This window comes from Pelodiscus sinensis, chromosome 30 (genome assembly GCF_049634645.1).
Source record: "Pelodiscus sinensis isolate JC-2024 chromosome 30, ASM4963464v1, whole genome shotgun sequence".
In the NCBI taxonomy this organism is placed as follows: domain Eukaryota; kingdom Metazoa; phylum Chordata; order Testudines; family Trionychidae; genus Pelodiscus; species Pelodiscus sinensis.
Genome location: NC_134740.1, coordinates 3,551,668 through 3,566,202, shown reverse-complemented (window position 1 = coordinate 3,566,202; position 14,535 = coordinate 3,551,668). Strand labels below are relative to the sequence as shown.

At 54.0% G+C, this 14,535-nt stretch overlaps 1 gene segment (V, D, J or C); it reads left to right on the top strand.

Moving 5' to 3' along the window:
* The first annotated feature begins 793 nt into the window (after window positions 1-793).
* LOC102456808 (immunoglobulin heavy constant gamma 2-like) lies at window positions 794-13,549 on the top strand. The segment is given in 7 exon segments: window positions 794-974; window positions 5,920-6,219; window positions 6,577-6,888; window positions 7,026-7,352; window positions 7,687-8,022; window positions 12,423-12,556; window positions 12,804-13,549. Coding segments are annotated over 6 exon segments (1,329 nt in total).
* The last annotated feature ends 986 nt before the right edge of the window (window positions 13,550-14,535 follow it).

The following is a 14,535-nucleotide window of genomic DNA, read 5'->3' as shown; positions in this document are numbered from 1 at the left end:
GAGTCTTTCAAGCCAGCTTTGGGGTCTCTTCCTAATGGCTCGGTCTTGGACAGATGTTGGGGTCTTAGGGCAGGAGCATCCATGGGACACGTACATCCCATCCCAGGGACACCTTCTTCTATCCTTAAGTGCCACAAATGGATGAGGTCTAAACATGCCAAGTTGCAGGAGACGTTCCACCGCCCATCGTACTGCTAGGAACCCCCCAGCTGCTCATCACTATCTTTGCAGGAGCAAAGACATGAAACCTTTTTATAATGCAGGCAATCTGCTAGCAGAGGTTAGAAGAAAAGTTAGCCAGAGGGAGACACAATCCCTGTGCACAGCTATGTACAGGATCTCTCTGTCTCGGAGGGTGGGGTAGCAGTGGGATGTGTTCCCAAGGGTGGGATAGAATCTCCATCCCAAGAGGTGTTGAACTCCTGCCTTGACCAAGCCCTGGCTGGGTGATTGTGTTAGGGTTGGTTCTGCTTTGAGCAGCAGGTTGGTCTTGATGACTCCTGAGGTCTCTTTCAAACCTGTGATTCCCACCCCTCTCCCACACCAGGAATATCAAATATCTCTGAGCTCTGCAGCTTTCGTGTGCATCTCTCTAGGGGGAAGCAACCAAGAAATGAACAAACAAACAACATGGCTAAAAAGGGGAAGTTGGCACCAGTGAAAGTCGCACCTCAGTTATTTTTTCACCCCAGGTTTCCTCTTGGCACTCACCCAGCTGTGAGAATTTCACACTTTCTAACCAGCCCAAGCCCTGTTTGCCCCCACTGGGCATCCTCCAATCTTCTCGGTTGACAATTATCTTGACTTTCATTTATGGGAAGGAGAGGGGCTGTCTCAGAGGCACAGATCCCTCAAAGGAACAGCACGGTAGACACGGAGCAGCGCTGGGTTCCTGGATAGACCCCCCAGCCTAGAGTGCCCGGCCGTGACCCACCATGGCTGGTCGTTTGGTCCGTGAACTCTTAGCTTCTCACGTGAGTGCAGGGGTGCTTTCTCCTACCACAGCAAGTGTGTGTGGGTGCTTGAGAAAGGAGTCAGGACTTTGGGGGAGGAGGAGAGTGGGAGCTAGTGGTTGAGGAAGAGGTGGGGCTGGGAGCCAGGCAGGCTGAGGGCTCCCCTGACCTCTGAAGAGACATGGGGCATGTCCCCCTGTGCAGATGCAGTAGTGGGGCAGGGTGCAGCACATGGCCCTCCATGCACGGCCTATGTGTGCTGGGGTAACTCAGGGCAGGCTGTGCTCCCAAGGTAGAGATGAGGGGACAGAGCTGCATCCCTCACACCCCACCCAGCAGCTGGGAAACCAGGGGTGAAAGGGTTCCTGGGTCCCAAGAGCTCAGGCGTGGGAGCAACAACAAAGTCTGGGGGGAGCCCGGAACTGAGCTAGTAGGGGACACAGCTTGGGACTGAGGGGCACTGGCAGGGCTGCAGGGAGCCCAAAGCAGGGCTGGGGGGCTGCGGGATGGGAGTGAGGGACACAAATGCAGCTGATGGAACGTAGCTGAGCTAGCAGGGACTGCGGGGATCCCAGGGCTGAGCAATTAGCAGGGGCTGTGCATCAGGAGTGGGAAACATGGGCAGTGTGTGTGTGGGGGGGGTGTATCCAGGCCTGAGCTGGCAGGAGCTGCAGATCGAGAGTGAGGGGCACCAGCATGTCTGGGGGAGCCCAGGGCTGGGCAGGCATGTCTTATATGTCCGGAGTGAGGAGCACTGGCAGGACTCGGGGTGTAGGGGTAGGCTGTCTGGGGCTATGGGTTGGGAGTGAGGGGCACAGTCTGCTCTGGGGGGCTGGGCTCACTGGGGCTGCAGGTTGGGAGCAAGGATCACCAGCAGAGCTGTGGAGCAGTGAGCTCTAGATTGGGAGCGAGGAGCACTGGCAGGTCTCAGGGTGTAGGGCTGGGCTGTGTGGGGCTGCAGGTCAGGAGTCAGGGTCCCTGGCAGGGCAGGGGGGCCAGGGATGGGCTGGAAGGGGCTGCAGGTCAGGCGTGAGGGGCACTGGCAGGGCTGAGGGAGGCCCATGGCTGGGCTACCAGAGGCTGTGGGTTAGGAGTGATGAGCACTAACAGGGCTGGGTGGGGGCAGAACTGAGCCAGCAGGAGCTGGGCGGGAGGGATGGGCACCGGCAGGACTCGGAGTGTAGGGCTGGGCCAGCAAGAACTGTGGGTCAGGAGTGAGAGGCACTGGCAGTGCTAGATGGAGGGGCTGGGCTAGCAGAGGCTGCAGGTTGGGACTGAGGGGGACCAGCAGGGCTGGAGAAGCTGAGGGCTGAGAAGGCATGGTCAGTCAGGAGTGAGGGACCCTGGCATAGCTCGGATTGTAGGGTTAGGCTGGCTGGGACTATGGGTCAAGAGCACAGGGCACAGGCTGGGTTGGGGGGCCAGGACTGGTCTGGCAGTGGCTGTAGGTTGGGAATGAGGGGGACCAGCACGGCTGGGGGGCAGTGAGCTCTGGGTTGGGAGTGAGGAGCACCAGCAGGACTTGGGGTGTTGGGCTGGGCTGGCAGGGGCTGCGGGTCAGGATTCAGGGGCACTGGCAGGGCTGAGGAGGGTCCCAGGGCTGGGCTAGCAGGGGCTGGGGGTCGGGTGTGAGGGACATTAGCAGAGCTGCGGAGTAGCGACCTCTGGGTTGGGAGTGAGGATCAGGGTGTAGGGCTTGGCTGGGTGGGGCTACAGGTCGGGAGCCAGGGGTACCAGCAGGACTTGGGGGCAGGGGCTAGGCTGGCAGGGGCTGTGAGTCAGGGATGAGGGGCACTGGCAGGGCTGGGGTTGTAGGGCTTGGCTAGCTGGAGATGCAGGTCAGGAGTGAGGGGCACTGGCAGGTCTCAGGGCTGGGCTGGGTGGAGCTGTGGGTTGGAAGTCAGAGGCACTGGCAGGGCTGGGGGGCCAGGGCTCAGGTTGGAGGAACTGTGGGTTGAGCATGAGGGGCACCGGCAGGGAAGGGGTTGTGGAGCTGGGCTTGATGGAGATAAAGGTCAGGAGTGAGGGACAGCAGCCCCTACTCCCTCACTCTCACCCTCAGCATTGACTGGGGGACACCAGCAGGGCTTGGGAGCTCAGGACTGGATACCAGGCCTATCAGAAGCTGAGGGACAGGAGTGAGGGGCACCATCAGTCTTAGAGGGAGCCCAAGGATGGGCTGGCAGGAGCTGCAAGTTGGGAGTGACGGGTGCTGGCAGGGGGAGTCCAGGGTTGGGCAGGCAGGTGCTGTCAGCTGGGAGTCAGGGCTAGGGAGCCCACGGTGTGGATATCAGGCAGGTGCAGATGAGGAGTGTGGGGCACTGTCAATGAATTGGTCAGGACAGGCTAGGGGATCTGGAGGCTGGGGTATCCAGAGGCTGGGGGATCCAGAGGCTGGAGGATCCAGAGGCTGGGGTATTCGGAGGCTGGGGGTTCCAGAGGCTGGGGGATCCGGAGGCTGGGGTATTTGGAGGCTGGGGGATCCGGAGGCTAGGGGATCCGGAGGCTGGGGTATTCGGAGGCTGGGGAATCCGGAGGCTAGGGGATCCGGAGGCTGGGGTATTTGGAGGCTGGGGGATCTGGAGGCTAGGGGATCCGGAGGCTGGGGTATTCGGAGGCTGGGGGATCCGGAGGCTAGGGTATCCGGAGGCTGGGGTATTTGGAGGCTGGGGGATCTGGAGGCTAGGGGATCCGGAGGCTGGGGTATCCGGAGGCTAGGGGATCCGGAGGCTGGGGTATTTGGAGGCTGGGGGATCCAGAGGCTGGGGTATTCGGAGGCTGGGGGATCCGGAGGCTAGGGGATCCGGAGTCTGGGGTATTCGGAGGCTGGGGGATCCAGAGGCTGGGGTATTCGGAGGCTGGGGGATCCGGAGGCTAGGGGATCTGGAGGCTGGGCTATCCGGAGGCTGAGATGAGAGTTGGGGTAGCCCAGTCTGCGATTTGGGGCTGTGGGGACATCCCCTGAGTTACTTCTACTGGGACTGAATCCTCTCTTCTCTGCAGCCCGACTGAACTTTTTTTTTCCTGATGGGATTTAATTGTCTTGTCTTTTTAGTCCAATTTTAAAAAAAATTTGCAACTGAAAACTTTCTAAAGACGGGCACAGATTTGCCCTTTGGGGGTGTTCCTTGTCTGAGGAAACACCCTGAACTCACCGAGTGCAGGAGAGGGTCTCTCTGCGCTTTCCCTGCGTTCCTCTGCTAGCTCTGTGCTTGTGCTCCATGCCGAGAGCCGAGCGTGGGGGGTTCCCTGCAGAGCAACATGTGTCCTTGGCTGCCTGGGGCTGGAAGTCGCACACAAGCCCCAGTACTGATGACAGCTCAGTGTTCAGGCCTATAATTTAGCCTGTGAATAAATCTGGCTCTCTATTGTGTGGCTCTCCCTTTCCAGAGAAGAGCTGCTCCCACATCTCCGACTGGAGATGGAGATGCGGGTATCTGTTCTCCAAGATGCCTTCAGTTTGAACTCCCAGAAATTGAGTCACCTACAATTTTTCTCCCATACAAGTTAGGAAAGTGGCATGCAAAATATTCATCCAAATCGGTTGGAATGTGCACGATTCTGTGAATGGAAAATCGGGTTAGTAAAGCTGTCAGCTAGAGGGTATGATAGCCTGTCCAAGACTGAGTTTGTTAGCCAAATCCCAGAATTCTCACCCTAACCCAACCCTTAAACCCAACTCTTTATACCCCCAACTCCTTAACCATGAGCCTCAACCCAACTTCCAGCTTCCAAAAGATGAACCAGCTCCTTGACCCCCCCACACCTGAATCATCCCCATTTCCTTACAATCCTAATCTCACTGTTAATCCCGGCTCTACTGTCCCTATTCCCTAATTCTCACCCTCATCTTTGACCATCTCTTTGAACCCAACCCCCTAACCACAACATCCCAAACCTTACCCTCAAATCCTGTCTCAGGCTGCCATGGTCTTGAGATGTGTAGATTTCTCCTTGTTAATTCTTTTTAAAGGACATAGTGTGATAGGTCCTTGACCTTTGATTTCTAGACCATTGTGCAAAAAGAACTAAAGAACAATTCTACCCTTAACCATAACCCCAGTGCTACCCCTAACCACTTCCCCATGACCCTAAGCCCACAGGGTTCCACATCACCAGTTGGGAATCAAGATCCTGGCACCAGAACTATCATGTATCTTGGCAAATTGGCCCCTGGGGTTAGGAGCCCAAAGTCTCACTCACCTGGTTGAAATCCAACCACAACACGTCCGATATCAAACTGGAGCGTGGGAAGGTATTGGACCCTGAGCACTCGCTATGGCATTTAATATTTCCTCTGTATCCCAGAGCACTTCATCAGAACCATTCACTCCTCGCCTATTCATAATATTAAGACTTACTCTCACCCAAACAGCCCACATGGCTCAGATGACTTGGAAAATCCCGGCCATTCCTATAAAGAATCCAGGGACTTCCCAGGACACTTACCAACTCAGTGAGCAACAGACTTGATAACGAGCCACTAGGGGGCGAAGGGTCCTAGCAATGAACTTGGGAGCCAAATGAGAGTATGGTATTCAATATCCCTGCCCAGCTAGTACTGCAAGAACAACATGCACACATCTTCAGCCAGAACCTTAAGAAATCAAAAGTTAGTGACACAGCACCTCTTTGGAGAGCCCTCTAATGTCCTCAAATTTCACTTTTATGGTCAAAATCTTGGGTTGTTTCTAGCTGCAGAAGCTGAGATTTCTCCAAGGGAAATTTCTCTGCCACTTGAGTATTTAATTCCCCTCGGTTCCTCAGGAAAATGCCACCTCCAGTTCCTGGTACAACCCTCCATTTGGTGAAATTAATGCTTTCTAGTGTACAATGGGACATTTGCACCGGGCATCGTTCGTTTGAAAGACTAGAGGTTCTCTACTCAACTCTGTCTCTCTCTGCCTCCTTTTCCCTCTGATCCTTTCTGCCACATCTCATGGTCTTTCTCTTTCTCTTTTTGCAGTTAGTCCCAAAGCCCCGTCCGTCTTTCCCCTCACCTCCTGCTCTGCTGAAGCCACCACCTCTCAGGTCACCTTCGGCTGCCTGGTCAAAGGCTATTTCCCTGAGCCAGTCTCTGTGGAGTGGAGCCCCAGCATCGGCTCCACGGGTCTGAAGACCTACCCCTCCATGAAGCACACTTCTGGCGACCTCTACTCACTCAGCAGCCAAGCCACCGTCCCAGCCAGCAGCTGGGAATCCAACACCTATCGCTGCAATGTCAAGCACGAACCCACCAGCTCCACCATCACCAAGGAAATCCCAAGTAGGGGCAGCGTGGCTGCGAGAGGGGAGAGGGAGGTTGTAACGCAATGATGGTTGTAAGGAGAGAGGATGGGAGAATGTATGGAGGGAAAGAGAGAGACACCCTGGAGAAGAAAGAATGTCTGGGGTTTGGTGGGTGGTGTTGGATCTGGGGAAGGGGGAGGGAGTCATGCAGAGAAAGGGTGAGGGATGAAAAGAGAGAGACCTTGCACTGGGAAGTGGGGCAGAGGTCTCCGAAGTGGGCACCATGCAGTCGGGAGCAGAATGCCAGATGGGGAGGACCAAGCTACATGGAAAGGGGGGTGGAGAGACCAGTAGGGGCCTGTAAAACAATTGACACCTGCCACTCTCCTCCCAGAACCTGCAAGCGTCCAACCCACGGTGCAAGTCTACCACTCCTCCTGCACCACCAAGCCAAGCACCATCCACCTGCTCTGTCTCATCTCCGGCTTCTACCCCATGCCCCTGACGGTGGAGTGGCTGGTGGATGGTGTGTCTGGGCTGCTTCATGGTGTCACAGGCCCTGCCAAGAAGGATGCCGGTAGCCACACCTACAGCACCCACAGCAATGCCAGCATCTCCCAAGATGACTGGATGGAGGACAAGACGTACACCTGCAAGGTGTCCCACCAGGGCAATACAGTGGAGGACCAAGCCCGAAAGTGCAAAGGTGACACAGAGCCGGGATACTTAGGAAGGGTGGGAAAGGGAAACTGGGCTGGGTTCGAGGGAGGAGAAGGGAGATTGGGCTGGGATTGGGAGAGGGAGAGCAGGTCTAGTGGCTGACTCAGTTTCTCCTGTTTCCAGACTTATCTACATCTACCAGCAACATCCTGATCTTCATGGTGCCCCCACCCCCTTCTGAGCTCTATGTGGGCCTCAGCCCCACGCTCACCTGCCTGGTCGTCAACCTGCCTAACGACGCTGACCTGAAAGTGGTCTGGTCCCGGGAGAAGTCAGGGCCCATTAGCCCCGAACCCCTCGTCTTGTCTGAGCAGCGCAACCGCACCTTCACCGCCTCCAGCTCCCTGGCCATCTTCCCCCGTGACTGGGAAGCCGGAGAGAAATACACCTGCAAAGTGGAGCACTCGGAGCTTCCCTCACCCATCATCAAATCCATCTCCAAGAAGCAAGGTAGGAGGAGGGTATGGTCCCTAAGAGAAAGACTCCTATTACAGCCCCCATGAGGGAGGGATGGTCTTTCAGGGGGAGTCCCAGCCCCTAACAACCTGGGATCCTGGCCCTTAGCCCTTCTCTGTTCCCATATGGGATGACACCATCCCACCTTCCATTCCACATGCCAACACAACCCCAGTCCCAGCCCTGCCCACCAATCTGCAGGACAGTGGGCATGTTCCTACACCCCTCTTCCCTCCCACACAAACACCAGCCCTGTCCATCTCTCCATGTGGCCCCAGCCCAGTGATATGCATGGCTCATCTGTGTCCTCCATCCCCACCCACACAAGGAAAGAGCTCTCCGCCCCGTGTCTACCTCCTGCGCCCCCACCCTGAGGAGCTGAGCAACAATGGAGACTCTGTCAGCCTCACCTGCCTGGTGCGGGGATTCTTCCCCGAGGACATCTCAGTGAAGTGGATGCAGGATCACCAATCCAGTGACAGCAACAAATCTGTCACCACCTCGCCCATGAAGGAAGGAGATGGTGATTCAACCTACTTCCTCTATAGCAAGATGACAGTCGACAAGGCCAACTGGAACAACGGGGCCACCTACACCTGCATGGTCATCCATGAAGCTCTGACACCAATGAAATTCACCCAACGCAACATCCGCCATGTCCCCGGTAAATGAAGACATCTTCTCCCCATTCCACTGCTAGCATTGTCTGGGAGAGCTTCCTGTAAATAATCTCTGTGCCATCAGTAATGCCAAGTGAATAAATGGAACTAGTATGTGCTCACTCCCAGGTCTCTTTGTTGTGGTGTCCCTGGGTAAAGTCTGGGGTTTGTTCAAGGGGGAGAAATTCTCAAGTTGGGAGCTGGGAGATGCCAAGATGCTCCAAGGCTGAGGATGCTCACATGCAGATCCTGTATGTGTGGGTACATCTATACCATGAAGGCCTGGGTAGCTACATGGCAAGATGCTGTGGAAGGAAGGATGAGTAGATACATGAGTAGATGATGTGGAAAGGAAGATGGGTATATACATGAGTAGAAGACATGGAAGAATAGATGGGTATATACATGAGTAGGTTTTCTGGAGCGAAGGATGGGTAGATACATGAGTAGATGACGAGGAAGAAAGGGTGGGTGGATACATGAGTAGATTACATGGGTTGACACATAGGTTCCATGGAAGAAAGGACTGGTTGATACCATTGAAGAAAGGATAAGTTGATGGCATGGAAATAGGATCTATTGAAGTCGTGAAGGAAGGATGTGTAGATACAAAAGTTGAAGGCGTGGAAGGAAGGAGGTCTAGATGCCATGGAAGGAAACATAGGCTGAGGCCATAGAAGGAAGGATGGACAGATGACATCAAAGAAGGGTGGGTTGAGGCTATTCAAGGAAAGATTCAGTGGCTACATCATGGAAGCAGTGTTGGAGAGAGGCCGAGAGAGACACTTAAACATATACATAGAAATTGCAGAGGAACAGATATGTTCAAGCCTATCTTGGGGGGGGGGGGGGGGTGGAGGACATGTGTTCAGAAAGCACATTTGAAGAATACATACATATTTCTGAGAGGTGTAAGTGACCAACAGATATCACAGAGAGAGTGAGAATTATTTGAAGTAAAGTAGCATCTCTACCCCTAACTGAGATCAGGGTCATGTTAGGAATAGACACTGGAGTCAAAAGGGTCACACCCAAATAGAGAAAGAGGGAGAAGAAAGAGAGACAGTCAAATGGGAACAGACCTGCCCAAGCTCACATGAGTGACTGAGCTAGTATCAGAACTCAGTTCTATTAGGCTGCATTTTAATGGGGAACCGATGGCTGTAAAATTTACGGGTGACATTGGGGTACCAGAGAGTCCATGGCAGGGGATGGATGGGTAAATCTAAGGAGAGGGCTGGAGGGAGGAACCGTTCTGAAGGATGAAGGGATGGGAGTGGGGGTGGCCATAGATGGACTGTGAGAAATGGATGGACAGAGATAAGGATCAACACCGATGGGGATGAATGGTGATAGGAAAATGAGAATCCAAGGTGATGGATGGATGGATGGATGGATGGATGGATGGGCAGGTAGAGATAGTGAGTAATGAGGGATGAGGATGAATACATGGATGAATAAGGCAATGGATGGATGGATAGATGAATATACATATCTGCCAATGGATGAATGTGCATTAAAGGGGACAGATGGCAATGATTTCTGGGAGATGGATGGTACATAAAGGGATAACTAGATAAGTAGATGGGGTTGGATGGATGGATGGATGTGGAGGTAGAAGCATGGTGTTCGTAGGTCAATAAGGCTGCATGGAAGTTATGGGGGAAGGAGGATCCAGATAAGGATCGGATGGAGCGTTGGATGCCTGAGTGGGTAGCTGGCCATCCCTGGCATCTCATTCAGACAAGATCTCTTCTAGGCTATTACCATTATATCAGCATCAACTTTACCCCACACTCTCTGCCACCACAGACAGGACCAGAAGCCCCAGAGGGATTTTCCAGACAGTGGGGTTAGGTAATTCGAATACCCTGGCCTCCAAACACTATTCACCCGCTGGCTAGGAGGCCAAAGGCTCTGCCTCCATCCCCATCGCCTCTGATCCTCAGCAGTAGCTGAGGAGGGAGAGCCGAGACAACATACAGCAAATGCCACAAGTCAGGATCAGCTACAGGGACAAAGTCCTTGAAAATAACAGCAGTAGTAGGGCTGTTATCTGGAGCAGATACCAAGCTAAGCTAAAGTCACATTACCTCTGGTGACCTTCAGGGCCCAGGTAGTGGTGTGGCCCACATGATGCAGATTCTGCTATTGAGCCCCATCTACTACCTGCCCCCTCCAGGGTCCTGCCATGTGTGTATCAGCCTCAGAGATGGATGGCTGAGGGCAGGGCTCACACCAAGCAGTGGAAACACAGAGCTGGCACCTGGGGTTAAAAGGTCGCCACCTGCAGGGCAGGTGTTAGGGCTGCTCTCCTGGGGGCAACATGGGAGCTGCAGGTGGATTTCTATGCAGAGTGAGGTGTTAGCTGTGCAAGAGACAGAGACAAAGACGGAGAGGGGGAGAGAAAGCTACTCTGGTAGGGTATGTCTACACTACCACCCTAGTTCAAACTAGGGTGGTTAATGTAGTCATTCGAAGTTGCAAATGAAACCCGGGATTTAAATATCCCGGGCTTCATTTGCATCTTGCCGGGTGCCGCCATTTTTAAATCCCAGTTAGTGCAGACTCCGTGCCTGCGGCTACACGCGGCACGGAGTAGGTAGTTCGAATTAGGCTTTCTAATTTGAACTACCTTTACACCTTGTTCTGAGGGTAACGCACGGAATCTGCACTAACGGGGATTTAAAAATGGCGGCGCCCGGCAAGATGCAAATGAAGCCCGGGATATTTAAATCCCGGGTTTCATTTGCAACTTCGAATGACTACATTAACCACCCTAGTTTGAACTAGGGTGGTAGTGTAGACATACCCATACAGATGGGCATACAGGTCACATGGCAAGACACAGGATTTCTCTCACCTGGGCTGTCCTGGTTGTACACACAGAGAGACACCCAAGAGAGGGACATAGAAACATGCCCCCACGCCCATCCATGCACCTGTTCTCCAAACACCTCTAGGGAAGGGGGCTTTCTAGTGTGGGGGAGGGGAGATTAGAAACTATCATTCCCAGCTACAAAACACAGGTGACTCTCTTCGGAATAGCAACAAAGTTCAACTTCTGCACATCCCACTCCCGGGGCAACGACAGGTTGGCCTTTGTGAAGTGGGCCCTGTATGATCAGCCCCAGAGATGGCTGAAATATCTCATGGGTGTTCAGGGGCACCTACATGAAACCCATCCTTTCTGGTCTTTGGAGGCCTTCCCAACCTTGGCAGAATTCCGGGCACTTCACTCACTCTTATGGATTTAGTCTCACAAAGCCAGCTTTTGCAGACAGGGAAACTAAGGCACATTGAAATTTAACACCTGGCAAATTTCACTGTCTGGGTACCTGGTCATGGCACATGGGATGAGTGAGGTTCTGTGTCCATTTCATCTCCGTGGGCTGTGGTGGATGAATGGAGGGAAGGAAAGTTTGTGTGGGTGACAGGGATGGATGTGTCTAAAGGTGGACAGATGGAGGCAGTGATGGATAAATGAATGGATGAATGTAGCTAGAGAGAGATGGATGGAGACATGCTTCTCTGGATGATTAGATGGAAGGAGGTGTGTAGATAGGAGCGTTGGAGGCACGGATGGATGGACAGAAAGATGGATGGAGGGATGCTTGGATGGATGGATGAATGTGTCTAGGGATGGATTGTTGGATGGTTTCCAGCCATGGATGGATACATGTATCTGGAGATGCAAGGGTGGGGCATCCTCCATGGATGGATGGTGGTGTCTAAGGAAGGAATGATGGATGGTTCATGATCATGGATAACTGCAGGGGTGAGAGGGGATGGATGGATGGATGGATGGATGGATGGATGGATTCTTTGTGTGTTGGATGTATGGTTTCTGGTCATCACTGGATGGTTGTATCTAGAGATGGCTGAATGAATGCAGAGATGAATGGAGATGTCAAGGAGTTGATTGGTGGATGTATAAATGGATGGTTTCTGATTATGGATGAAGAGATGGATGGATGGTTTGTTGTCAGCAATAAATTGAGGTTTAATATTAAATGGACATGTGCATAGTTTGTGGTAATGGTTGGAAGGATGTATGGATGAACAAAAGGGTGGATCTAGAGAAGGATGGATGGATATTCTTTCGTCATGGATGAATGAAAATATGAATGGGATATGTCTAGAGATGGAAGTAGGGTGGCAGGGAGAGGAGGTGTCTAGGGATGGATAGATGTTTTGTGGTCAGGGTTGGATGGATATACCAGCTACATTAGTGGGTGATTTGCTTATGGTCAGGGTTAGATGAATATTCCTAGAGACAGATGAGCAGAGGGATGGAACGGTGGGTGGAGAGACAGAGACACCAACTGCGGTTGGGTGCAACATCTGAGCTTTCACTCTTGCATGGGCTGACTTGGAGGTAACATCTTTTTCTTTCCCCCCACAGAGGTGATCCTGTCTGGCGAGTTTTGCACCGAGGATGACAACGAGGAGCTCAACAGCCTCTGGAGCACCATCTCGGTCTTCATCACCCTCTTCCTCTTGAGCGTGTGCTACAGCGCCACGGTGACCCTGTTCAAGGTGAGAGAGAGAGAACGTAGGAGCGACGGGAAGAGCCAGGTTAGCACTGTTGAGTGCATCACTGGAGGGAAGGAAAAAAGGAGCCAGGAAGGAGAAAGAAGAAAAGCTGTGGGGGACACAGGCTGAATGAATGAGACACAGACATAGAAACCAGACAGAATGACACTGACAGACAGACAGAGCAGTTTCCCACCCCCAGCTCTGACCCCCCTCTCACGCCTGCCCTCTCTGTCCGTACCCTTTGCAGGTGAAATGGCTTTTCTCCACCGTGGTGCAGCTGAAGCGGGCGAACGGCCCTGAGTACAAGAACGTGATCCAGCGAGTGGTGTAGGAGCGCTGCCCCCTTTCTTTGGCATTGCCGTCCTGACTCCCACAGTGCCCCCCTGCAGCTCGGTGCCCTGGTAGATCCCTCCGGTGTGGGGCAAGAGTGATTCACCTCCTGTGACCTCCTGTGACCTCCTGAGCCCTCAGCCGCACTGCCCTGCTGTGAACTGGGCTGTGACTGGGCACCTTGTGTCACGCAGGGAGCCAGCGCCTCGAGCAAGGAACCAACCTGCGTCCCACGTCCCACTTGCACCCAGCAGTTCCCTGCTGTAGGAGTGGGTCAGAGACAGAGCCCCCTAGAGGAGAAGCTGCCCATGTCCTGGTCCCAGCCTGCCCAACCCATCCAGCCCCTCGAATTCTGCCTTGGACATACACAGCGCCCCCTAGAGGAGAAAACACCCATGTCCCAGTCCTTGCCTGCCCAACCCAGAGAGCTCCTCAAAGTCTCCCTGGCTCAGAGCCAGTGCCCGCTAGAGAAGAAATTCTCCTTGCCCCATTTTTCCACCCCCACCCAGTGGCAGCCAATCCCCCATGCTGGAGCAGGGCCACAGCAGGGCTGTGTCTGTCTTGCAGTGTGTTGCATATTGAGCTCCTCACTGGGATTTGTGTGTGACGTTGTTTGCACTGAGTAACAATAAATATGTAGAGGTACAACTCAGGCTCCATTTTTTCTCAGCTCCCACCCCTGCTTTGAAAGAACCCCTCAGACCCACCCGACAGCCGCACTATGGCTGTGTCTAGACTGGCCAGTTTTTCCAGAAAATCAGCCGCTTTTCCGGAAAAACTTGCCAGCTGAATTTGGCCGCTTGAATTTCCCGCTTGAATTTCCGCAAAAGCACTGACTTCCTACTGCAAGAAATCAGTGCTTCTTGCGGAAATACTATGCTGCTCCTGTTCGGGCAAAAGTCCCTTTTGCGCATCCTCGTGAAGTGAGTGTGTTATGGTTGGATTCCTTGCTGACCTATGCCAGACTACTCTGCCCCACAAGCATTGTGGGTCGTAACCCGGGGAGTCAGGTGGGCCAAGGTCCACCTGCCCCAGTCGTCACCCCCTCTGGTAACAGCCCCAGAGATGGCCATTATTCCACTGTAGTGGGACGGAGTGGGTACCCACTGAGCCAGAGGTGGAGGAACCCTTCTGGGAGCCATTTTGGGCACAGGCTAGCCCCGCCCCCTCACCTGACCGGAAGCCAAGGGGTGTCAGCCGAGACGGTCAAAGGGGTGGCTGTGACATTCCCCTACCCTATTGTCCTGGGCTGGGACTGGCCCGGATTTGAAAATCTCATGCACGAGGTCACCCTCAGGGGTTCGACCGACCGGGGGAAAGTGGAGGGGGACCTTCTGGGGGAAATGCTGCCAGAAGACCAGCCCGAGGAGTCGGTTGAGGATCAGGAGCACCGTGGCGAGAAGGCAGGTGAATTGCCCGATAATCCCCGGGCATCGGCAGAGGCCAATGCCCAGGCCCTTGCCCTGACAGACTTTCCCCGGGACCAGAGGGAGGACCCCACACTGAGGGCGGCATATGAGCAGGTAGCCACAATTGATGGCACCGTGGTAGACCCCCAGAGGGCATCCCAGTGGCCCCACTCGGAATTGAAAGTTGACCGCCTCTATCAGGTAATGCAAGACCCCCGGACCCAAGAGGTCAAGACCCAG